Source organism: Corvus hawaiiensis, chromosome 2, assembly GCF_020740725.1.
Source record: "Corvus hawaiiensis isolate bCorHaw1 chromosome 2, bCorHaw1.pri.cur, whole genome shotgun sequence".
Lineage (NCBI taxonomy): Eukaryota > Metazoa > Chordata > Aves > Passeriformes > Corvidae > Corvus > Corvus hawaiiensis.
Window position 1 is genome coordinate 102,273,715 of NC_063214.1, and position 26,938 is coordinate 102,300,652.

Below are 26,938 nucleotides of genomic sequence, written 5' to 3' on the forward strand. Positions count from 1 at the left end.
TCAGCCCATCAGTTTCTTCCAGTGTTGCTGCCTTCAACTGGAAGTATAGAGGAAATCATAACTTGTGCCTCAGATTCCCTTACCAAACATCCCAAGGCCCTGAAGTCCTTTTTCATCATCCTCAGACAATGTGTTGCCACTTCATCATTGCCTAGGTGGAAGATCAGTAATGAGTAATAGTCTCAAGACCGCTCTAGATTAGGAAGTTTCTGTATGACATTCCTACCCAGGCCCCAGGAAGGTGGCAAACCCTCCTATGGGTTGGGCCCAACTGGCATATTGGGCCCTCTGTCCCCTTAGAAAGGAATCATCTGCAACTTGATAAGCATAAGTTCAAACAAAACAATGGATCAATGGATGAAGTTAGACAAAGAAATTTTGATTTCAAATCTTTTTCCAAAAAAGTTCACAAACTTCATCGACCACAATGCCAATTTTATCTCAACAGTGGAAGCCAACCAGGCAATTGACAAGGATCAAAAAAGAAAGCCTTCAGTCTGCTTCAGTGTTGTGTCAGTAGACAAGGAAGAGTTCATGATGGCAGCAAATTAGAAATTATTGCAACCAAAAATGACAATTTATGTAATAATCCTATAGTTGTCCTAATTGTAAAGTATTTAAACATATTGAAATTACACATGTCAAAACAGGACAAGCATTCAAGAGCGCTCTTGTGCTTCATCTTGAAAAACAGACTTCTGCAGAGATCTTACTAAATTAAATTTAAAGTAAAATCATCGGTGCCTATTTTGCTGCTCACAGCCATCTGAGAATCACAGAATGGGTAAGGCCAGGACCACAGTGGGTCGCCTGATCCAACCTCCCTGCTCCAGCAGGGTCATCCTAGAGCACACTGCACAGGATTGAGTCCAGATGGTTATTAAATATCTTCAGTGAGGGAGACACCACCACCTCTCTGGGCAACCTGTTCCAGTGCTCAGTCATCCGCACAGGAAAGTAGTTCTTCCTCATGTCCATGGGGAACTTCCTGTGCATCAGTTTCTGCCCATTGCCTCTTGTCCTTGGCACCACTGAGGTCCACCCTCTTGACACCCTTCCTTCAGAAAGACAACTGATAGGGAACCTCATCTGCTTCTCAAGGCTGAACAATCCCAGCTTCCTCAGCCTTTCCCCATAGGAGAAATGCTCCTGTTCCTTAATCATCTTTGTTGCCCTCCACTGGACCCACTCCAGGAGCTCCATGTCTCTCTTGTCCTGAGGAGCCCAGAACTGGACACTGCACTCCTGATGTGGCCTCACCAGGGCTGAGCAGAGGGGCAGGGTCACCTCCCTTGACCTGCTGGCAATGCTCTTCCTAATGCCCCCCAGGATCCCATCGGCCTTCCTGGCCACAGGGACACACTGCTGGTCATGGCAGCTTATTGTCCACCAGGACCTCCAGGTCCTTCTCCACAGAGCTGCTTTCCAGCAGATCAGCCCCCACCCTGTACTGGTGCAGAGGGTTGTTCTTCCCCAGGTGTAGGACCCTGCCTTTGTTGAATTTCAGGCAGTTCTTCTCTGCCCATCTCTCCAGCCTGTCAAGGTCCTTCTGAAGGGCTGCACAGCACTTGGGGGTATCGGCCACTCCTCACAGCTTTGTGTTGTCACTGAACTTGCTGAGGAGGTATTTGCCCTCTCATCCAAGTCACTGATGAACAAGATAAACAATACTGGGCCCAGTATTGAACCATGGGGGATACCACAAGTGACAGACCCTTGTGCCACTGATTACGTCCCTCTGCGATCTGCCAGTCAGCCAATTCTCAATCCATCCAGTCCACTCTTCCTGAGTTTGTTTATGAGGATATTGTGAGAAAGTGTCAAAAGCCTTGCTGCAATTGAGGTAGACAATATCCACTGAATTCTCCCATCCCTCCAGGTAAGTTGTTTCCCTGTAGAAGGCAATCAGGTTGGTCAAGGACTATTCCTGATAATCTACTTGTCATCCATGTGGACTGAGATAGCCTCCAGATGGCCTCCACCACCTTTCCAGGGATTGAGGTGAGGCTGACTAGTTGGTAAGTTCCCTAGGTCCTCCTGTCTGAAGGCTGAGGGTGACATTTGTTTTCTTCCAGTCCTCAGGCACCTCCCCTGATTGCCACAACCTTTCAAAGACGATCATGGTTGGCCTATATATGGTCTCTCAGCACTTGTGGCTGCATCCCATCAGAGCCCATGGACTCATGGATGTCAAGGTGTTCTCTAACCCAACCCTCCTTGACCAAGGGAAAGTCTTCCTTACAACACTCCTTCACCCGGGTCTCCTGTGTCAGAGGTTCCTGAAGACTGGTCTTGTCAATGAAGACCAATGCAAGGAAGGCATTCAGTAACTCTGCCTTCTCCATGTCCTCTGTTACCACAGTCCCCATTCCATTAATTCCAGATGTGTCTTGGCCTTCCTTGCCTCATTTCTACTCACTCTGACAACCTCTCTATATTCATTCCAAGTGGCCTGACCCTGCTTCCATCTCCTGTGTACTCCCTACTTACACTCAAGTAATGCCACAAGTTCTTTATTCATCCACACAGGTCTCTCGCCCACTTTGCCCAAGTTCTTGCTCACCAGGATATATCATTCTTGAGCCTTGCAGAAGAGATCCTTTAAGATCAACCAGCTCTCCTGGACCCCTCTTCCCCACAGGATCTGTTCCCATAGGATTCCTCCAAGAAGACCCCCTAAAGAGGCTAAAGCTTGCTCTCCTGAAGTCCATGCTTACTATCTTACTTGCCGCCCTGCTTCCTTCTTGCCCAATACTGCATTCCACAATCACATGATCACTGCAGCCAAGGCTGCCCCCAACATTTCTATCTCCAACAAGGCCTTCCATGTTAGTTGTAGTAAGGTTGAGCAGCACACCATTCCTTGTGGAATCCTCCACTACCTGTCACACTCATATAAAGCTCCTCCACCAAGGCGCTGAGAAGCAGTGAAAGGAATTTGCATTTTTAAAAGGTTAACTGAATTCCCTGCATCACTCTGAAAATTTCAGTTAGTTTAAGCAATTGTTTAACTTTGCATTGCAAAACACAGAAAATCAAAGCCATCCTGAAAAGACAACATTTTGCATAAGTTCAGCTCTGCTAACAATTTGACCAAGTTTATATTTATTTATTTTCTAAATATGGCAAAGCTGCTTTCTTAAGGCAAATTCCTAAGAAAGAATGAAAAACATAGGGTAACATGACTGTAAAGCACATGTGAAATAATTTAAAACTTAAACTATCATTGAGTTTTGTAATACAATATAATATTAATTTGTAGCATTCTTACACTGGCTTCAAGATACTGATACAATTTTAAGATAAAATTCGTAACAGCTTATATACATCTTATGTGGATTCAATAAACTTGGAAGTGACTCAAAAAGATAATCCTAGAACCTCTGCCTTGCTTTAAAACCTGGACTACTTTTCCTATGATTCCTTCTTTGTTGGGCAGACACAAACCATTGGAAAACCTTTCAGATTACTTACCGCAGTAGCCTTCATAATTAAATTTTTAAAAAATTGTATCAGGATCACTGTGGAACAAGGCCCTCATGCTTTCCTGTAAAGGCAATTCAGTTATCATGAAATACATCCTTTGCACATTTGCCTAGGGTTTTCAAAAAGAATTTTAAGAATGATAAGATTTCATTGCAGAAGTGAAATCCTTAGTAGTGTGGCACAGCTAATAGGAAATGTTCCATTCTTTTCTTATATTGACATTGTTATACCCTGGATTTTAATACTGATAAAAGCAATCAACTTTGTTTTATTTACCTGCAATGGAACAGTACAAAACTGGCCCATTTCCAATCCCATTTATGTCAACAGAAGCTAGATCAGTGAATCAGTAATCTCATTCTTTAAATGTACCCAAGAAATTAACATGTGTTAAAATCAAGGGTTAGCATCAGCATTTACCATAGATTGCATTATTGAAACAATACAGAACAATGCTACTTAGATTTAATCCCATTTTCAGTACAACCTTCATGAATAAAGAATAATTATTGAAGTTAAAAGGCCTAAATTATTGTAGAAATATCTTTTTAGGATGTTTAGACAAAAATTCCACCTTAAGTATTTTCAGGAAAATTTCCAATGAATGCATGATGTTTATGAACAGTCAGCAAAAAATGTGCAATTCCACTTGACCCACTAAAGCTCCCAAATCATTGCTGCTTCCATCCAGGCACCACAGAAAGACTCTTGCACAGGAGAATCAGCTGACAATTATCTCACCTTCCCTTTAGGTTTTCGGGGTTAAAGTGCTAGAAAGGGAAAGGGGCATCAGTAGAGCCACTGGGATTTGTATCAAGAATATTTTCAAAGTAATTCAGGTTCAACATAAAAATTAAATACCCAAACTGAATGAAATGTTGAATGCTGAAATACCCTGGTGCTGTTGGAGGAAGATTCTAGAGTTATTGACAGTTTTACTCTCCTCTGACCAAAAATACTGAAAAACCCACAAATGACACACCAGTTTCTAGCCAGCGTAAACTTTGTTATAACAACAGAATTATGTTGGTTTAACTACACTTGATATGTATCCTCAAGCATGGTTCCTTTGTCCTGAAAGAGTAAATAACCCGGTTTCAGTTTCTGATATTTTATTACAGGTTGAGGTTTCCAAATAAAATATAAACAGATGCTTCTGAAACCAGGCTAAGAAGAAAAGCACTTAATCTACAGACAAGAGACTGAAAGCAGCTAGGTAACATAAATGAGGGGGAAAAGACAGGACTTACCTTTGAACACTGTTTATGATTCTGGCACCAAGCAAGTGACCCATTGTTCTGAAAGACAAAGGAATGTACATGAATATTAATATTTCTTTCAGGCTAGACATGCTCACCCTAACATATTTAAATGGAATACACCATCCAGTCCTGCTTAGAGAATGATGTTCTGCCGCAACATAAGTACCAACACTGAATCCTAGTCCCTTGTGTGGAGTTAAAGGCTCACACAAGTGTAAAGTGAACATAAAAAAGTTAGGAAAGCATTTCACCAGGCTAGTCTGGAGGAAAACTGACCAAAGGCATCTTTTAGTCGATCTTTGCAAACATTGCTGTCTAGAATTGCTAAGTAGTAGACAAAAGTTAACACTTGCATTTAAGCAATTTATATAGATTAGTAGTGATTCGTGGAAAGAAAGTCCATTAGTTGCATTTCAATATTCCACAATACTTAAAATAAATTGTCAAGCAAAGATAATGAACAATCTTCAAGTAAATGGAAAATTCAATTAAATGCAACATGAGTTTCCCAGAAGTCATCTGTGCCAGTTTTATTTTATATTTTTGATAATAAAGTGCATTTCCCAGATAAGGAAACACTATAGCTCCCCTTTATCCTTACTGCAGTAGAACAACCAATATAGTATAACATGCAAAATAATAATTTAAGCTAAAGGAAAAGAAAACATGATGAGAAGAGAAAGATAAGTATGAAACTGGCACAGGGACAATTGGTAACTTGCTGTTCTTCTAGAGAAGTTCTGAAGGGTCAATTTTGGAAACATTATTTCCTGATTAAAAAAACCCACAGCTCAGAAAAGAGAAGTGTGTATTTGTGGTGTTAAAAGATGAAACAAAATAATGATTTACTTTCTGTATAGTGGAAGACTGAAACAACATCAGGAAAACCTAAATGACTGAACATGAGAAATGGGGTACAAACTCTGCAACACAGCCTAAACTGACATACTTTATAAGTCCATAATCTGGAACAGACTGGACAAAGATTCTGGTAAATTTACTGTTCAAAACTGGAGTTCAGTTGTGAGTCTATGAGGGAGTAAATGGAAATCCTTTCATAGGAATTAGGCAAGGTATTCCCACAGGGAATGTGCCTGCAGTATACCCTCACTGTTGGCACCGACTATGGATCTGGACATCAGTTTCCAAGGAGGAGGAATTCAGATAGACCAGAATGCAAAATACTAATAAAGCAGCACTATACCTTTTTTCTCTCTCTCCTTTTTAATTTTTTTTCTTTTTTTATTAAAGAGTGATGCAAATAATGGAATAATATACATATGTTGATTTCATCTGGGATAATTTTCTTCACAATAGTTAATATGGGCTATGCTTTGGATTTGTCCTGGAAGCAGTGTTGGTAACACAGGGATGTTCTTGTTACTGATGAGCAATGCTTACAAGTGCTTACATACAGCATCAAGGCCTTTTCTGCTCCTCACTCCATCCCACCAGTGAGAGCTAGGGGTGCACAAGGAGTTGGGAGGGGACAGAGCTGTGACAGATGATCACAAGATCGCAACTGACCAAAGGGATATTCCATACAATATGGTGTCACACTCAACATATAATGCCAAGGGGCAGAGGAGGAAGGGATGGACATTTGGAGTGATGGCATTTGTCTTCCCAAGTCACCACTATGCATGATGAAGGGGATGGCTGAACATTTGCCTCCCCATGGGAAACAGTGAAATAATTCCTTGCTTTTCTTGTGTGTATAGCTTTTGCTTTATCTATTAAACTGTCTTTATCTCAACCCATGACATTTTTCTACCTTTACTGTTCTGATTCTCTCCCCAATCCCACAGATCAACTGAGTGATCACATGTCAAGCTTAGTTGCCAGCTGGCTCTTAACCACAACAATACATAACTTTTTATGTATGAAACTCACACAGATAAGGTAAAAATATTTCTGTCAATGTACAGTTCAGAAGGAGAAATAGATACATTAGAATCATTGTAATTGAGACAACCACAATAGTTTCTCAAAACTGCAGCATTGCACTCTGATCTCAGCCAAGTTTATAAACTTGAATACAGTGATTTGCTACCACAACTATGAAGCCCATGCTTCGATCTCTCTTTGTGAATGTTTAAAAAGATCATGTTTGTGGCATGTCTTTATGCAAGTGTGTAGTCACATGTTCACAAAAGCTTCCAAGATGTGTCCAGCAGGTCAAGGGAAGGGATCATTCTCCTTTAATCTGCTCTCAGGAGCCACACATGGAGAACTGCATGCAGTTCTGGGATCCTCAGGACAAGAAAGTCAAGGACCTGTTGGAGTGCGTCTAGAGGAGGGCCACGAAAATAATCTGAGGACCAGAGCACCTTTCAGTAAAGGCCGAGACACTTGGGGTTGTTCAGCCGGGTGAAGAGAATTTTCCAGAGAGACCTTATTTCAGCTTCTCGTTATATAAAGGGGACTTACAAGAAAGACAGAGAGACCAAGGCCTGTAGTGACAGAACAAAGGGCAAAGATGAAAACTGAGAGAGGGTAGATTTAGACTGGATCTAGGGAAGAAAGTTTTTATGATAAAGGTGGTGAGATACTGAAACAGGTTGCCCAGAGAAGTGGTGGATGCCCCATCGCTGGAATTGTTCAATGACCAACATGATCTCTTGGAAGATCCCAGAGCAGGGAGGGGTGGACTAGATTACCTTTAAAGATCCCTTCCAACTTCAATCATTTTCTAAGTATGTGACTTCAACCATCTCCATAGTCAGAATCACAGAATGGTTTGGCTTTCACCACAGCTCTTAATCTGAATTTCAGAAAATTTATATACGTCTTATTTTTCATACGAGCTGTAATGCTAAAAATTTCTACTCCTGTATTACCGAAGAAGCTATGGGGATAATAAATATAAAGACATATCCACTCTTTTTGACTCCTTTACACTTTTTTGCAGTTATTTAGGAGCATTTTAAAACAATCAGTTCATACAATTTAATTTCAATATTTTATGAAAATTTATTTTCTCTTCCAGCAGATTACAATGCTATCACTACTTGATTTTATAATACCATTTTTATCTGTCATCACTGTAAAATTTAGCTAAAACTGAGATTTGCTAGCATAAGATTAGCGAACTATGAGCACCATGTCAGGTCCAATCCCTTTGAAAAGAGACATAAATAAAAGAAATAAAACTTTAGAACTGCTATAAATAACATAAGCTAGTGGGAATTCTTTAGTATTACCCTCACTGCTGTATGAGGATTTATTATTTACATTTACAAATCTAGCCAGCAGCAATGTTAAAACAATATTTTATGTGCTACTTTTCAATTTATCTCCCTTTCGTCTTCGTATAAAATGTGACAGAAGCAGCTGATTGCAATAACAGATTAGTAGCAGCTCACCACTTTGTTTCAGTTACACTGCTACTTTCCACTGAACTAGAAAAAGCACCTCTGCTTTTAAATTATATCTGTTACTTGAGAAAATAAAGCCATAAATGCCCAGATGTGTGGCTCCCCTACTTGATAATTTCAACATCTACAACTGTTTTCATTTCTCTACTGAAAACTATTAGCACTTGAGTTAAAAGTGAAGTCTATCAAAATGTAAAAATATTGTTTAGCAACTTCAACTTCATACAAACTAACATGACGTGAATGATCTTTCATTGTATAAGGAAAAGCAAATTCTACAGGCTTCCTTGGAACAGCAAGGTATCAGAGCAAGCACAAATGCTAAATGAAGCCTCTCCTCCACTCTGCATCCTAACACATGGTTAATCACAAACATTCAGCTGTGATTATTGCTCATGCCAGTGTACCTGGCTAAAACCATAATTTCAATCAATCAGAAATTTGCGCTTTATCTGCAGCATTTTACATGCTCCCACATTCCATTCACAGTTCCCTCCATGTCTGTTTTTCTTCAAACCCAATTCTGACTTGACCTATGCCGTGAGAGTTTTGCTTAGTCTTTAGTGGTGGCTTTAATCTGACATCCTCAAGGAAGTGTTAAATACCACTGTTCCCACCCATCTATAAGCCTTGCACAGCGTATCTTCAGGGCAACCTTGAAGGATCTTAACCTGCATACTGAAGAGAGCAAACTGCACTCAACAGGGCAAACTCCCAGTATCCCATCTTCCTGGGCCTGACACATCATATGAAAGATGTCAGGTGGAGGAGACTAAAGCAGTCTCCAACAGCATGTAGGAGATGTATTAAAGGAACTCAGGTCACCACCTGAACCCCACACACTTTCAACCTGCCCGGAAGGAAACTGTAGACAAACTTTGAGGATCAGACCTTCAAAGACCAAAGGGTTGTTTGACATGTACAAGAACAAGAGCTTACAAAAGCAAAAACAGGAGGGGCAAAAAAACTAAAACAAAACAATAGATAAATATTACAAGACTTATATGACTACAAGATCATATTACAAGACTGATTTCAGCAAATACATGTGCATACTTGCTTTCCTCTGGTAAACCACAAATGCCCTTGGTTCTAAACAGTTAAGACAAACATCTAAATTCTGTGCCTTTAAAAAAGGAAATCTGTGCAGCATATCTAGTAAGGAAAAAAATACATGGAGAGAAGCAAGAAAAATCAATCTTCTATCTACAGTGGGCCCCATGGGGGGGAAAAGCTAACAACATTCACAAGCAAGTACAAACTGGTCTTTAATTGCAGCAATGGCAAAAAAAAACCAGTATAAAATTACTTAATTTTCATCTCTGTCCCTAATTACGTTAGGAGATACAACCCTTCTTTTGAAATGCCAGAGATGAGCTATGAAAATTAACCAGCCACTTAATCTCCGATGACAGTAGCTGTATACCTATTATCCGTTTTGGAAGTCTCTTCTCCCCTGCCCAATCTTCAAACCACATTTGTGTGAAACCACTGTCTCTCAGAAGTGGCCTCTCTTGACAACCTCCCTGATTCTTCAAAAATGACAAAAAAGCATAGAAATAAACTTTTCAAATAACAGCACCCGCTGAAGTAAAACAGAAGATTTGAGTAGACAAATCAGTAACTGTTGCAATGATGAATTTAAAAGAGCAGGCTCCCAATATACATTTTCCTTAACCTTTCAAAACTCTCAACAGCATGAAATTAAAAGTAACAGTAAAGTATAACTTGTGTTTGATATGCATTTCCTGACTGCATGTTCACTGTGACACAAATTAATACAGGGACTTACCTATGGCAGTGCTGTGTGTCCCCAGGCCCAACTCTGAAGTGCAGAACTAAGGTGCAAAATGGAATCAACAAATTCAAACTAGGCTCCCCAGCTCCCAGACACAAAGCATGCACTTAAGAATGAACTTCAGAAAAGTCTGTACACTTAGTGGGGAGACATATCAAGCCCAACAGATAGGAAGTGCCAAAGAAAAATTTATTTCTCAAAGCCCTTCTGTCAAGATTAAACACAAACTTGTAGTAAATGTATGGGCAGGGAACCACAGTACCACCTCTCCTGGGCTCTGGTATTTAGTTATCCTTTTGCATATAAATAACTGGAACACATTTTTCTTTGAAAATAAGGCAGGAAAATGAAAAGAGGGTACCCTGTTGTACAACACCATGAACACCTGCCCCAGAAGTCTTTCACCAAGTTAGAGCAAATTTAAGCCCTTATGCACTTTGAGATAACTTAGCAACAGGCTAGAGCGAAGACTAAAACCTGGCCAGTGAAACCAAACCACTCTGTAGAAATGAACAGGAGAAACATGGAGCTAGAGGTGGTGAAGGAGCAAGGTTATAAAGTTCAGTGGTGAGGTCCACCTCAGAAACAAGACTGGCTTTTTCAAGGACCACTTCTGCAAGCATATTTTTAGCATTGTTTCTACTACATGCTTGTCCAATGTATGTCAAGTCTGACAACCATCCACTGGAGAAGCCATGGCTAGAAGAAGAACAGTATGAGATGAAAACGTGCATAAAATACAACAAAATAGCAGTAATATTCTGGTTCCTTGGCTTCCATTCAGGAAAGAAAGGAAGGAAATACAAACAACTGAAATGAGTACATTTTGTTCTTTATATACATATATATGTTCTGATTTCATTGTACATTATATTTTACGGAAATAATTCCTTAGTAAGGGATTTCTGTTGCCTTATAATGGTTCTAAGAATGAAACTGAAAAAAGTAAGCATCAACAAATAATAAATTGAATGTTACTGTGTAGCTTTGAGCCATTCCCATCTGTTCTGTCAGTAGATCTCAGGAAGAAGAGATCAGCACCTTCCTCTCCACATCTCCTTCTCAGGTAGAGAGCAATGAAGTCACCCCTCAGCCTCCTTCTCGCCAAACTAGACAAGCCCAAAGTCCTCAGCTGCCCCCCTCAGAACATGCCTTCCATCCCTGTCACCAGTTTGTTGCCCTCCTCTGGATGCATCCAAGGACTTTCACGTCCTTATTAAACTGTGGGGCCCAGAACTGCACGCAGCACTCCAGGTGAGGCTGCACCAACACTGAATACAGCAGAATAGTCACTATTTTGAGCAGCTCCTCATTTCAGGATGTGATTTGCCCTCTCAGCTGCTTTGGCACCCTGCTGATTCCTATTCAGCCTGATGCTGACCATCACCCCAGATCCTTTTCTGCAGGACTGCTCTCCCGCTGCTCCTCTGTCAGTTTATACTCGTGCACAGCATTATGCAGAATCCAACATTTTTTACTTGTTAAATTTCATCCCATTAAACATTGCCCAATGCTCTAACCTGTCTAGATCCATGTGCAAGGTCTCTTACCACTCAAAAGAGTCACCAGCACCTCCCAGTTTAGTATCATCAGCAAACATGCACTAATGGTGCACCCAGAGCACTGATAAATGTATTAAACAGAGCTGGCTCTAAAACTAAACTCTCAGAACACCAGTGATGACCAGACACAAGCCACGTGTAGCCCCATTCACTAAAACCCTTTGAGCCCTGACCTTCAGCCAGTTCTCCCAGCACACCATGAACCCACTCATCCCACTGTTGCTCCTGGCATTCCCTGACCCTGGCTCATCTTTTGCCATGCCTGGGGCTGTTAATGATCCTGTTACCCGCACCCAGCTCTGCCCACCCCAAGCCAGCCCCTTTGGGGCTGCTCGCCTCAGAGAGGCCATAGCCTGCAATGAGGTCATCCCCAATCCCTGGCTTTCCATGCCCTGGGAGCCAGCCCATGCTGAGACTGACAGCACAAGACTGTGCTTTAAGGTCTATAATTACTTATACATCAGGAATCATCAGGAATGATGTTATGTCCTTAGACTTTAGTCCAGCTAGCAAAAGCACAGAGCAAAATTTCAACACAAAAACCAAATAAAGATCACCCAAACCAGACAAAACAACAAATTATATAAAACCTACCAGAACAAAACAAAAACAGCAACAGAAAAATACTGCATAGAACTCTAACATGAGAAAAGGTAGGAGAACAAACAGCACTTAGCACATATTAGTCACACTGTTTAATATATTACCATCAGATAACTTTATGACTGTGTTATATAAACACATGTAGAAATTCAGCATTAAGCTTAACCATGTACATATATTTCCTCTGCCATCTTCTAACTAAATGCAACTCTTTAAAAAAAAAAAAAAATAGAAAAACCACACACCAAGCAACAGTATCCTGAAAAAGAAGGTGAAAGAAAGAAAACATTTTGGAACAAACACCCGAAGTTCTTCTGTTACTGTAAGTAGCCACTGTTATTCCTCACAACTAAATCAAATGTACAATCCCTTTAGAGGAAGCCATTTCTATACCACGGATGTTTAAACTGTAGAAAAGTCAATGCTGGTTACTGGTTAACCCAAAGTAATTAAGTTAAAGAGATGACTGAATGTAAGAAATACTTACAAAACAGATGAGCCTAAAAATTCATCCTCTGACATAACTGCAGGTTGAAAATATAAACCAAAATTAAATTATCATGGGTCACAGTGTGACTCACACTGCCATCTAATTTTAAACATCTGGGTTTAACACCAGAAAATGGATATCAAAAAAATTTTTAGATAGTCAGGTTTTCTTGTCGATTTATGCTGACATTGCCATTATCTGTAATGTGCTAGCTCCTATCACAATGATATGGTGGGTCCTTTTGTAGATGAATGGCTACAAATAGAACTATATTGACCTAAACCTTGCACTGATATTTCCCAAACAGTTCATGCAATGTCGTCTTCAAATTTCATTGCTATTACAGCCAAAATATTAAAAGCCACAACTTCACATGCACCAAAAACAGGAAAAAAAAATTTTAGACCAAAAAAATTAAAGAAGAAATAAAGCAAAATCAGCAACTATCACCTAAATTTTGAGACACAACAGTATTTGTTCTCTGGCTGTCATCATTAGTAGGTTCCTAGAAAGACAATCATCAAAACCCAAAGGCCATTACCAATGAAACAGCAAAGGTCAGTAGTTTTGAAAATAGACTATGTATTGCTTGGATTAAATTTGCATCTCTAAGTATGAGACACCTTTCCTCTTTTTAGAGCACTGTCTTCTCAAATGCACAGAAAAACTACTAGATAAACACTAGCTGTAAAAACAAATGAGCCACAGGAATCCTTGTGTCTCACCACACTTGTGAGTTATGACTGCCTTCTTGTGGTTTCACAGACTTCACTCTTACCACTTCTAAGACTGATCTCAACTGAGGTCTTATTCTATTTAGCAGAAGTTTTTACCAATCTGTAAAAGAACCCAGATGAAATAGCTTCACTTCTCCATGCAACAGGAGGAATTAAATACACTGACACTAACTTGAAGATATTAAAGTTATATATTGAATCTCAAAGTATATTTGGGCCAAATTTTGAACACATTTTTAGGGATTAAGTAATCCAGTTGAAGTGAACAGAAACTAGTCTAATAGCATTAATATGGGAAGCAAAAGATATCATGTCAACTACTTGTTTGTAAGCACTATTTCAAAATCCCCACCCTTTCAAAATGCTAATGCACCTATTCTGTTGTGTCATAAAGTAGATTTGCTATACATATGAAATAATGAGATAATAAAAGTATGTGCTGGCTCAAGGATGTGACAGAAGTGTAGCCCTGAGAAATTAACACCAAAAGAACAAAATGCACTCTAAAAATGTAATGCTTATCTATGCAAAATACAATATAAATGTAGACATATATGACCTACTTTGTATTTGAAAAAAAATACAACCAGTTCACAATATACTGTAGGATTCAATGTTTCAGAAATGCTTGCATGCTGATTTGATTTTATGACTGAAAAGTATAGCCCATATTATTGTTCCGTGTACGTATAAGATTACTGGTTAGTTGGGTGACTCTCAACACCATGTTATGTGGTCTGTTTCTCACAGGCTGCATTTGCCTCCACTGCCTACCAACAGATCATTCCAGAATCAGCTACAAAATCCCTAGGAAGTCATGTGGACCACAGAAACACATCTGTTGAGTGAAAAAATGGGTTGTGATGGGCTTGATGCCTGCATTACACATATTCCAACTTTCTCTTTTCCTTCAGCCAATTCTAGTCTGGTTCCATGGACACAATGCCCATTAGTTGCTAAAGCACATTAGATACCCCTGGATTATCTCTCCCAGTTACGTTAATCCAGAAGAAGTCCATTGCATGAACTCTCAGACTGGTCCATGATGTGAAAGAAAATGTGACCATGATACTTAAGAGACTCACTCCCAAAGCAAACTCTGATCCACATTAAAACACTAATGTGTAGATGCACCTCAGACATTTCTAACATCTCCCAGACACACAAGAGTAATAATTCAGTGCTTCCTATGAGACTAAATTTTCCTCAAAAGCCACACTGTTTCAGGGCCAGTCAGGGCAGCGTTCCTTTCTGTACTTGCAAAATGCTTAAGGTTCTGCTGTTTCACATCCTTAAGAAGCTAACCACACACACACAAAGAATATCAATGACACGTTTTTATATCATCTAAAATGTCCATTATAAATAGTCTAACCATAAACTGCACAAACAGGGGATATTCCATGCTGCGTTGTCATGGAGTAATTTCTGATTACAAAAACTGCTAAATGCACTGTATTGTACTACATACCAGTCATGTGAGGGTTTACTGCATGTTCTCCTATTCTGTTCTGGTATGTCTGAGAGGGACATCATTATATACTACATGTGTAACTTTGGCAAGATTATGGATACACACCTGTCCTTCAAACGTAGCAGCTCTTCAGTAGCCATGTTACTATGACTCAGAGTCAGGTACCATCAAATTATATGCTCACACTCTTGGGTTTAACATACTACTTATTTACAATATAATTGCACAAAATTCACATGACAAATTTCAGGAATGCACTTCCTTTCTCCTTGGCATGTGTTACTAGTTTACAAGATACTAAGTATTTCAAGCCACAGTAGCAGCCATATCCCCATAAGCTGATGGATACATATATTTTCATTTCCCCTTTAAAGAAAAGAAAAACAATGAAAATATAAATTCCACACAGCACCTTTCTCAATAGAAAATATTTGCAACAAATATCTCCTTATTCCTATTGTCTTGATGTATTATCATAAAATTTTTCCTCTTTGAAGGCAATAAGCTCAATAAACATCATTGCCAACATGAATACTATGTTTCTTTTAATATTTTATCTCTTAATATCTTTTAAAAATTTTAAATATTAAAAATATTTAAATATTTTTAAAGCATGTAGTAAAGTATAATCTCAGCATTAAAACCTAGCACAAATAACAATCCTACAGATGAAATATGCAGTCAAAATTTGACCACAATTATTCCTTGGTAACTCCAGAGACCTACTGATATTTGTAACATTTTCTATACAAAAATAATGTTTTGGAGGAATTATTGAAGTGCATAGCAAAGCTCTCAAAAGTAAAAAGTGTAGAAATTAACACAGTCCTTGGAGTTCTAACAGTTGTATAAACAGTCTTTGGGGATATTTTTTTTTTTCCCGTTTTCCACAGAAGACCTGTCTCAGTGAGTGAAGTGCACCTCACCAGACTTGGGATTTCCTAGAAACGTTTGCAAAAGGGTTGTGGCCATTCAGAAATTAGAGATTTTTTCAAATAAAAATTATCCTTGTACTTAAACAGAACAGCCTATCTGCAATCTGAACCAAAACCAACACAATATTGTTAGAAGCCACACACACACAAAAAAAGTCTTTCACTGCAACAGTTGAAGCAGCATTTCAGAAAGAAATCTTATTTCCCAGATATATTTTAATTATTAATCTTTCCATACATCTGCCTTCATTGTAGATGTTGCAGAGAGACAGAAAAGATGTAATGGGTGCAGTTTAATTGTTTCATCTCTAAAGCTCAACTCAACAAAAATTGTATCAGCCAGCTTAACACTCTTCTCTCCATTGCTCCTATTTTTTTAGTCCTTGGCCAGACCCTTCCCAATCCAGCTCTCACTTCTGAAGAAGACCAACACACAGGGCTGCCAAATTAAGCCTGTCATAAAAACTAGGAGATGCCAGTTGCATCTGCTCAGATACCACACATCACATCACTTACTGAATGTCCTTCTCCCAGTTGTGTCATGCAAGCAGAGGAAGCCATGATGCCCTTCTCCAGACCAGTCAGTGCTGTCATCTTTCTCCAGTTCCCAGACCTGTAAACCCTGCTGGTGTTTGTGTGCAGACCACATTTTTATTCCTATGCTACTTTAAGGAATGGTAATAGCCCCCACAACAGCGGAAGTTGCAATGACATTGTGTTGACAATGGATGAAAAACAGGCAGCAAGGGAAGGAGCACATTGAAGCGTGGGTGATTCTTTCCCTTTCCACTTGAAATTTAACACACCTGCCCTAGCTGGAACCCTTTAGCCTTACAATGCTGACAATATATTCCTGAGAGAAGTAGCCTTTTAATGTAAGTTACAATGGATTCTTCCAGTTTTCTTAGGGGCTTTTTCCAGTTTAAGAACTGTAGGCTTCAAGAAATGTATATTCCATGGGACAATTGCTGCGGTGTCCTAGACCACCTTGCAAGCAACCTAAGACTGTGAAAGGATAGATGAGAGAGAGAGAAGAAATCAACATTAAATTCTATTGAGAACAATATACTAAAATTACTCATGCAATTCAAGATACAGGGGTACTAACTTGATCTTTCTACAGTGACAATCTTCAATAGAAGATTTATGTTGCTTCATCACACTGGCATAAAATTTCCCACAAACATAAAAGCACTTCATATGCCAGGTTTTTGGAATACAGTCTTACAACTAACTTATGAAGACATACCATAAAAGGAAAATATATCTCTCTTCAAGGCAGGACTGAAGCATTTGTCATTAAGACATCTGGTTACCAGAGATATAGCTGTTATGCAGAACAATCATTTGCTGACAGGTCCATCATGTTTCAGACCTTTCTGGCATCAGGTAAAAGAGTTAAAAATTACATCAGGTTAATTTGCATTGAAGTTACTGAAAGGCTTGTAACATGAGAGATGTCAAAGCACAGCCTAAGTCCCTACCCAAGCCACAGAATTGTAAAGCCTCCAGTTAATGTAAACAACTGGATATGGAATTTCACAGAATTCCACTGCAAGGATCACACCGTTTCTGAAGCTTTTATATCTTTAATCTAAGTCAACAGCCAAAAAAGAAAATCATTATAATATATATCCTTAAGCTCATAAAATGTGGACAACTGCAGTTAATACCACTTGTCAATAACTTGTACTATCAGCAGGCATTTTATATTAAGATTTTGTTTCTCTTTCCTGAATCATCTTTTTTTGCAGAACTGACAAATATTTCAGTTGTTTCCTCTTTGGAAAGTCTCTGATACTGGTGGTATGCTCCAGGAAGTCTATCCTAATTATAAAGTTTCCTTCCATTTTACTAGCTTTCTCACCTGTGTAAAGCAAGTAAGAAAGAAAGACAGTGAAGGGGGTTCTGGTACTACAAGTAGATTGATAATATTCAAGTTTCTTTTTCATTGGACTGAGGAGCTCTGCTCAATTTACTTTCTCAGTGGGAAGTTCATGGGTGAGAACAAATTAACTGGGGCTCGATCTATACCAGATGGATCTACTAGGTATGACTAAGCATCTTAGAGGCATAAAAATTTGACATCTGCTCCTATTATTAAGAGAATAAGCCAAGCCTGTTGATGAAACTTACAGGGCTACTTTGAAATCCCTGAGGGCACCTGGATACATGGAGTAACAATCAGAAACTGGGCAATATCTCATGTTTTAAAAAAATGTCTACTGTCTTTAGTGGTACTTAGCTCTGGTAACATTAAATTGCTTCTACCTTCCCATGTCATCTGAAAGACTCTCTTCTAAAAATATTTAAAGATGCTTTACATCTAGCATATAACTGGCAATTCAGTTTTACTTTGTCCTAATGGCATAGTATAATTTACTACCACTCTGAATTGTAAAGAAAGATGTCATGATACAATAAGATGGTATTTAACAAATTCAAGTTAATCATCTTAAACAGCATACTGAGAACTTTCTTGTTTTTATCTATAAACTCTAAACAGATATTTCTAGTATATTTTCACTGCCTAAGCTTATTTCCACTACTATCAAGTGTAGGGATATCAGACTGAGGCCAGAAACAAAAGTTCCAGAAAAATTGTGTCTTAAACTTTAGTTATATAAATGGAAGAATCAATGAGTATCAATCAGAAGTCTGAAAGGTCTCCAGCTAAAGAAAGCAACATGAGCTTACCCTACATTAATTTGTGAAGCTCTTCAGTCTTTAAAACTAACCGAGTCATGTTTTCTATTCCAAAACAAAGGCAGCCAGCATATCCTTTAGGAAACTGTTAATGTTCACTCTTTTCTACAATTTGGAAAACAGCTGAGGTTAAGTTTAACTTTCAAATTTATTTCACACTGCTGCTCTTTTTTCTGCATAGGTAAAGAACAGTCTTGAATGCAGGAAGAAGACTTGAAATAATTATTGTTTGCTGTTGCACATTAATTGTCACTGAAAACTTTGGCTTCAGTGCTGTCCAGGGCTCAAACATGTGTGTGAATCTATGAATAAACTAATCTTTTACAAGATTAACTAATATGCCTCACGTGCAGCATGTGTGCATTCCTACTCCACTTGGTCATTGAGGATCCACTGGACAGAAAATCCATGAAACTTACCAAAAGCCTACTGTCTTTCACATCGTTTATTCAACTTTTTTAACTCAAAGAAAATATCCAACAATAAGCCCCTAGCTTCAAAAAGCTACATCTTCTTTCCTTATTTATTCTGACAAACATGTCCCGTAGCTGCTACTAAGTACTATATGAAGTGACACACTCTTCATTAATTGGATTATTTTTACCTCTTTGTGTCAGTTTGTCTAATCCCAAACGTTTCTTCTAATACTGCATATCCAGACTGACCAATGTTTGGCTAATTCTTGATCTCAGTTCATAGTTGCATAGAAAGAAATCTCAAAACAGAAGAAAGCCTCAAGCTCTTTTAGTTCCAGTTCCCTTCCCAAAATTGTTAGGTACAAATTAAATGCCAACATACTATACACTCTTTGTAACTAATTAAAATGGGTGCAGATAATGGTGTGATTCATTATTGTCTAGCTGTAGTTACACAGTAACATGATTTTATTGTTGTCAAAAGAGCTACAACCATCACCTACCCGAAAAAGAAAAAAAAAAGAAAAAAAAAGCCATACTATTGAAATAATTTGTATATAGGGATACAAATTCTGGGGAAGAAAATGACAAATAGTCACTGTATTAGTGATCATCACAATAATACATTGTTATCACCCCTTCCTCACTATTTGCTGCTTCACATATCTGTTCAGCCATGTGCTAAATTCAAAGGAAACCCAAAGTCTCAGAGCACTGAGGTCAAAAAATGAGTTTGTAGTGTCTAGGTCCAAAATTGTCCTGAGGCCTGACTGAAATGTTCCAGTCATTAGCAGTTAAAAAGCATGATCAGTTAAATACAAATGATGTATTGCCCTATGCTCATGGCCTAAATCACTAGCTGAAAAATCACATTCATGTACATGAACTGAGATTGCTTTTCTTTTTTTTCTAAATATAAATTACTGTAAAGATAACTTCCCTAAAGAGTAATCCATTAAAAAAATACAAACAGAACTATGCTTCTAAATTCTCATAAGAATGGCAAGGAAGGTTGAACTATGTTTGCACTAGACTAAATGAGTACATTATTCTCATCCAATCTTCACCATCAGCCTCAATTTCTGACTGTCCGAACAGAAGACATTTGCTCCGAAGCAATCCTACTTCCCTCACATTATCTTATTACAGGATCCATGACAGCTAGATTGCAGCCCTCACATGCAGAAAAACCAGGCTTCACTAGCTTGGCCAGGTTTGCAGCTTCAGCTGTGACCACTTGAGGAATTACAGCGGCAGCAGTTTGTCCAAGTTCTGACGTGAATGACAGTGTCAGCTAGAACTTTGGTGTGAATTTTCATAGAGGCTTTTCCTGTAACTGACCTCTTCAATGAAGGAAAAGGGTTTTCAAAACATTTTTACTATGTTACAAACAAGAAAAATTAAAAATTTTAAACCAAGTAAAACTTCAAGCAGCTGAGAAAGAACAGAAAAAATATTCACAAGAAACAGTTACAAACAACTCTTCCTACAGATCCATTACATCTGTTCTCTTTTTCCATAACTCCTTAATTTCAATTAGTTGTGTCACAGGAAATTTTAAAGTGCCCTCTACTCCCACATAATTTCTCCTTCCAGCATTGTGAGCCTGCTAGAGGTCACCTATCTCCACCTTTCTCCATTCTGAGACTGTCTCTTTTCTTGCTTCTCCTACAAGTTCTGAAGACGTGCTCCTCAGGAATCTCAGCTGCTTGCCAGGGGAGTCATGTCCTTTGCGAGCTTGAGACAAGTCTCTTTTTCTTTAAAGGAATGTAATTACATATGTACATATTACATATGAACATAACTTTGATGTCATATCTCTTTGACAGTCTAGAGAGACACATTGGCAAAAATGTTGTTCACAGAAGACAACAGAAATTCGATTAAAACTTCGGAATGGGGTTGTTCCCCAAATCTGGAAATATCTGATATTCTTTTCAGTGGATGGAAAGAATATGTGATTCTTTTTAATCAGAGATGAAAGGAACAGCACTCTACTTTCAAGTTTAAAGGGTCCACTTACCTTTCAACACCCCCAGTTCTCCATCTCTGTGTCCTGTGACCTCTTGGTCATTAAAAGACTGAAAAACGGATACAACTGGAGCTAGGACACCAAGTTCACAGCACTCTGTTGATAAAGGCTGCATGGACCTAGTGTTCACACATGGACCTGATCCAGCTGAAATCAACAGAAGGCTTTTCACGGACTTCAAAGGTTTTTGAAATATAAGGCCTTATAAGGCTCAGCTGTGGGAAAGATCAAAAAATGAAGATTCTTGGTGTAAACTCCTAGGAAAGTGCTTTTTTAGTGCAAGGTTTACACTTGCTAGGCACCAACAATATTAATACAGATGTGTCTGTCTTCTGTAGGATGTTCCTGATACTCGGTCATTAATCCTATTTTCAACCTTTAAAAATATGGATGCTACATTACAGCACTTTCTTTTTCTGTTTACAAAAGTTGGCTATGTACTCAAATCCAGCTAGTCAGAGAGAGCAAAAATTCACATAGGATGGCCAGTGGAGATGCAGGCCGGCTTGTTTGTAAACACACGAATTCAGCACTCAATTTTAAGAAGTTGCCCTTTACAAAATGACAAATAATGAGCATCTGGAAAATCAGTCTGCTTTTCAAGATGTCTCAGAAATGTAATGTTTTGGAGTTTTTTTTCCTCATACAACACTTACTAAATCAAATACATTTAAATAAAGTTCAGAGCACCAGTTAATCACAGAGACAACCCATATTCAAACAAATAATGCTTTAATAATAGTTTTAATATGAAAACTACCCATCTGAAAAACCTTTTGCTCTATATTAAGTGGCTATATATTCCAATGGAAAAAGATTTAAATTTTAGAACTGACAGCGTTTCTCTTTCAGAAGTTTTCTAATGCTTTACAAAAGCAGTACCTCCTCCTCCTCACCAACATGACTGTGGCATTAAAACTGTTCTTTGCCAATATTTTCTATACATAAAATGTCTGTCTCAAAACCTATTAGTAACATTCCTGTTGGGTTTATTGCACCTGGTATCCAGCACATTTACCAAATTAACAGCAATTTTAATTTGACAAACACAAGCATAAAGAAATTCTTTTATTAATATGTAAGAATACACAAGTAAATATGAGAAAAATATCTTGGCAACTCCTATTGCTCAGTACAATTGTTCGCCATTCACTTACATTTTCATGCAGTTCATTTGATTTGCATTTAAACTTATACTTGAGACGCAGACAAGTATTTTAATTTAGGAAAGCAATGGGCAAGTTTAAGGTCCCAAGTCTGAGTCATCAAAACTACTAGAAACCAATGACCAGGCTGTGTAAACCCCTGCACTCATATCAACTATGCAAGCATTCACTGAGGCCAAAGAGATTTGAGCCTGGCTATGAAAAAGTTAATATAACCGCCACTGAAATCAGGGAGGTTCATACCAGACCAGGTTACAACAGCAAGGACTAACTATGGCTCAACTACACAATATGGTGAACGATGCAGCTGTTTTCACTAGATGCAACCATTGCTATTCAAAACCTTTCATTTTCACAGCTTTTACCTAAGATTCTGTTAGATCTGTGCACCTTTTGTTCACGACTGTAGATCTCGATAATAAGAGCACACCAAATGCCAGAATAATTATCCAGATCAAATGCCATAAGAACATTAAAAACAGGAGAATAATTGGGACTTTTAACGAGTTTTGAGAAAAACAAAGTAATGACAAATGCTACAATTTGTCTGTGGAAATAAATTAACAGCAGTGTGCTTTACAAGACAGAATATTAAAGCCAGAAGTATTTAACACAAGGGCTATTTTTGGAAAGGAGATGAGTACTGAAACGACAACAAAAGCAGATAGCACACATCCTCACATTTAGAAAAGGTTGTGAACACATCCCAAGAGATCTAAGCAAAATCAGTGCCTGGGCAGCCTGTCCCCTGGAACTGAAACATTCTGGGAATAACACACTACATATCTACTGCCCACATCTCATTACAAAAGTGCCACATACCTTTTCAAAAAATTTTTTCAAAAGATTTTATGAAAAACAATTTACAGTTTCAAAATTAATCGAGACAGTTACAATAAATAGTTTCTTCATTATTTTCAGCTTCTCTACAGCAGAGCACATGCACCTTAGACTTTGGACTGGCCACCACTTTCCCAGCTGGGACCCATTGTAGATTATTGCAGGTGCAGTCACTTTAGAGTTACAGGCAATTTGAAGGCAGATGTGCTGGCATTTAGACAACTTAGCTTCCTGACTTGTAGGTGAAATCTGGTATTGCTTATCTAGAGGTAATCACTTGCACATTATTTGCTTGCAGATATAAAATCTGAGAACCTTTTATTACTGACTTAAAAGAATTGCCTGTTTTTCTTCAAAAGCTTCAGTTGTCCTGACAGGCAACAATCCTTCTACAACAGTAAAAACAACCTCCTACCACCATATAGTTATCAGTCATTCAATATAACAAACTTTTAAGGCCTTACTCTTCCCTTTTACAACTACTAAACATTATGCAACATATGGCTCTATTAGCTTAAAACAATATTTTTCCATACTTTCAAAAACAATTTTGAGTTAGCCTTGGCTCATCTAGCTTAGTACTAATTCCTAAGTACTAAATCATAGTATATTACTATTAGATTTACACTAAATCACATTTACAAGAGGAAATTTCTCTCTAATTTCCTTTCATATATCACAAAACTGGCTTAGCACTTGAGGGATGTCTATGTTGTATCAAAAATTTTAGCTACAATTCATCCAATTCTTAAATAAGTCAACATGACCACAGAACCCCTATGTGACCAAGGTCATCCACAATGTTGCCTGTATGTTTCTAAACAGTGCCTATTTTAACAGGTTTAAACCATCTCCCATGAGCCTGCTTACACAGCAATCACAGTTCTGGGTCACACAACATATATACATCTCCATGTGCCTGAACTTCTCCCTGAAGGATAAAGAAATGAACTTGCTAGGATTCAATTTACTTCTGAAGATTACCCCCTCAAAAAAATTAAAAACTACAGTGAGATGTACCGATATATAAAAGGATGGAAAAAATGTGATTTGATTTATCATTAGCATTTGGATTTTAATGCACTGACAGTCATAAATGGACATATATGAACTTATGTAAGAAAATCTAAATCATGAAAATTAATTTAGAAGTGAGCAACAATATTTAGCAGGCATATATCTTTAAAATGTAGCCAATCTCTGTTCTAGGCACTCCTCCACCCCTGGAGCGCTAGGTCCAGGATTGGGCTCCCCATTACATGGAGAGACATGGACTTAGTGGAGCGAGTCCAGAAAAGGGATACAAGTATCTCTGACACGAGACGAGGCTAAGAGAACTGGGAATGTTTAGTCTGGAATAGAAAAGCCTCAAAGGGTTCTCATCAATGTTTTTAAGTACCTGATGGGAGAGAGTAAAGAAGATGAACCCAGACTCTCCTCAGTGAAGCCCAGCACAGGACAAGAGGCGATAGCCAAATTTGAAACATGGGGAACTTCATGTGGCCATGAGAAAACACCTTTTCTGTTACTGTGAGGGTGGTTAAACACTAGAACAAGTTGTCAGGAGGTGTTGTTCAGCCACAGCTACTGTCACTCCGTGAGCATACGGCTGTGACCTCTCCAGTGACTCCACACAAACACAGGCAATTTTAGTGGCAACTACCCCAGATTTTTAGGGCACGTTCTACGACCCTCTCAGCTTTTGACCCAGTAAATAAGACTGACCATTCCTCTGTCTTAAATAAATTATCAAGTTGCACATATTAAGCAGGAAGACACTTGAGAGGTCTGTAACAGATGCCACCTAAGACAAAGATCAACAAGTTCACAGGTCAAAGTAAACTGTCTGCTTTCCATAATATTTTTATGCTGTACCTTTAGCCTAAGTAGTTACATTGATGTTCAAGCTCTTACTCACAAAGAAAATTTTAATCACGTCAATTTTAAAACATGGCTCAGATGGCTGGCAACAGAGATTAAAATCCAAACTGTTTTTTCACTCAACTTGAAAACAAAACAGTAAAGGTCACTGCTATGCCTGCTCCCCAAAAACAAAAGGAGTCATCCACAACTAATATCACAGATGGGAAAGGCTACACCCCCAGATAGCAATGGAAAGAATTTATTCTCACTCTACTAAAACAGGCAGGTTATGCAGAAAAGCCCTAGCAAAGCTAGATGAGCATTCAGGACTCTCATCCAGCTAGATGTATGAAAACAAAAACTTCTGCAGTAACTGATCTCATCTTCATGAGGGTTTTACCTACTGTACTAAATTACTATAAAACTAGCTTCACAAAAAAACTTTGAATACATCAAATTAGAATTTGTACCTTTCTCCTGAAGATAAATTAAAACACTGAGGCAGAAACTGCCTAAATAAAAAAATGCTGACGGAAAGAATATGTTGGAGTCCCTTCATTTAAGGAATAAATATAATTCTCTACTGTGGATGAGTATGTAATTAATAAGTTGTTGCACAAAAGAAGAATCCATTATGACCCTTTCTGCTTACATTCTTTTGTTTGATTGCTTAGGATGAAGGGACTTTGTGCTAGCATGCTCTCTGTGAAAGTTCATGGCCTGTAGACAGGCCACAGATATAAAACATATATATTTCATTGGGTGTAAGACCCATGTGGTGCATAACTCTCACATATCCTTTGGTGTAACCTCTATACGGAACTTCCCAACACTACCAGAAGTAGAAAACTGCCCCGGCCATGGGGATTTTATAGGAATAACCAGGCATCCATGCCCCTTCAACAAGCATTCTGAAGATCAAAGATTTTTGATTTAGGTGACCAATTCTTCTTCTAGCCCACATCAATAGTCTACATGGGGGAAAAAAAGTTTATTATTTGACCTATGCTTCAGTTAAAATAATTTCCTGCTGACAATGTATCTTTAAAATAGGCTTAGAAATGCTTCCCAGTGTAAATTAACAAACAGGATTTTTAAAAATAATACCTCTCTTGAACCTTTCAAAAATAAGGACAGTAAAGAAAAATGGGTGAAAATTCTCTGTGAGGGGGGAAAATGAATTAAAATCTCTTGTGAACATTTGGAAGTTGCAAAAATATTAGTTGCCATTCAAACAAGAGCCAGAAGGTATAGAATTAACCCAGACTTCCTATTCATACTACCTCATTATCTTTAAAAAGTTGCTAGTAATGCGATTTTAGTACCATAAACTATGTGAAATTAAGTCTCTCTGAAGTTTTGGGGATGTCATCTCTTGCAAAGCATCCAGCTACTGTCTTCCTTATCCCCACCACTCAGGCGGTATCTAAAACAAGGCTGAGAAGTGAGTGGGTCAGTCTTCTTTCAGTTCTTGCCTAACTGGGAGACACTAGAGTTCCTTCCTGCTCTGATTGGGAAGAGCTAGTGTTTAGTTTGCTTCAAAGGTTGAATCAGATTACAAGATAAGTGGGCATCTGAAATGAAAAGAACTCCAGAAATTGCTACCAGTTGAGATGAAAAGGGGAGGAGAATGGCTAAAAGGAGGGAGCAGATAAAGGAATGGAAGGATCATCATGCCCTTTTAGCCCACATGGAATAATCTGGCTCAAACCTGCACATCCTACACTCCACTGTGTCTTATTAGTCTCCTGTGAGAACACTAGATGTTTGATGTACTTTAAAACTCTCCTCCTTTTCCTCATTATAAGACAATGGAGAGCTTAACTTTTATAAACGAGAGCACTTTATCTTCCATTACAGTTGTTTCATGTCTAGCAGAAGTTTAATCCCTAGTAATTTAGATAAATTATCACGTGCTTTAGCAGGTTGGGGTTAAAACTCTGAGATTTTCAACTGATTACAAAAAACCAGCCAGTTATCAAGTCCTAACTGAGTAATTCCTCGCTTATTTCACTCTAGCTAATTAAAATGTAATCACGATTGTTTGGCAGTGTGCATTCTGCCAGCAGTTTTACATTGAAAAAAGAAATCTTGCCAAGAAAACACACAAAAAAGAAAAAAAAAAAAGCCTTTCACTATTAATTGGCTTAATCTAAACTGCCTCTTTAGCCACTGAAACTGTAAAACAAGT

General features: G+C 38.4%; 1 protein-coding gene across 1 annotated transcript in view; it reads right to left on the reverse strand.

The window, feature by feature from the left end:
* The window catches only part of ANOS1 (anosmin 1), a 134,559-nt gene that overhangs the window by 105,816 nt on the left and 1,805 nt on the right, over window positions 1-26,938 (reverse strand). Inside the window, exon 2 of the mRNA XM_048328853.1 lies at window positions 4,737-4,784. Within this exon, the coding sequence (XP_048184810.1) occupies window positions 4,737-4,784 (48 nt within the window). The remainder of the gene's footprint in view (window positions 1-4,736; window positions 4,785-26,938) is intronic.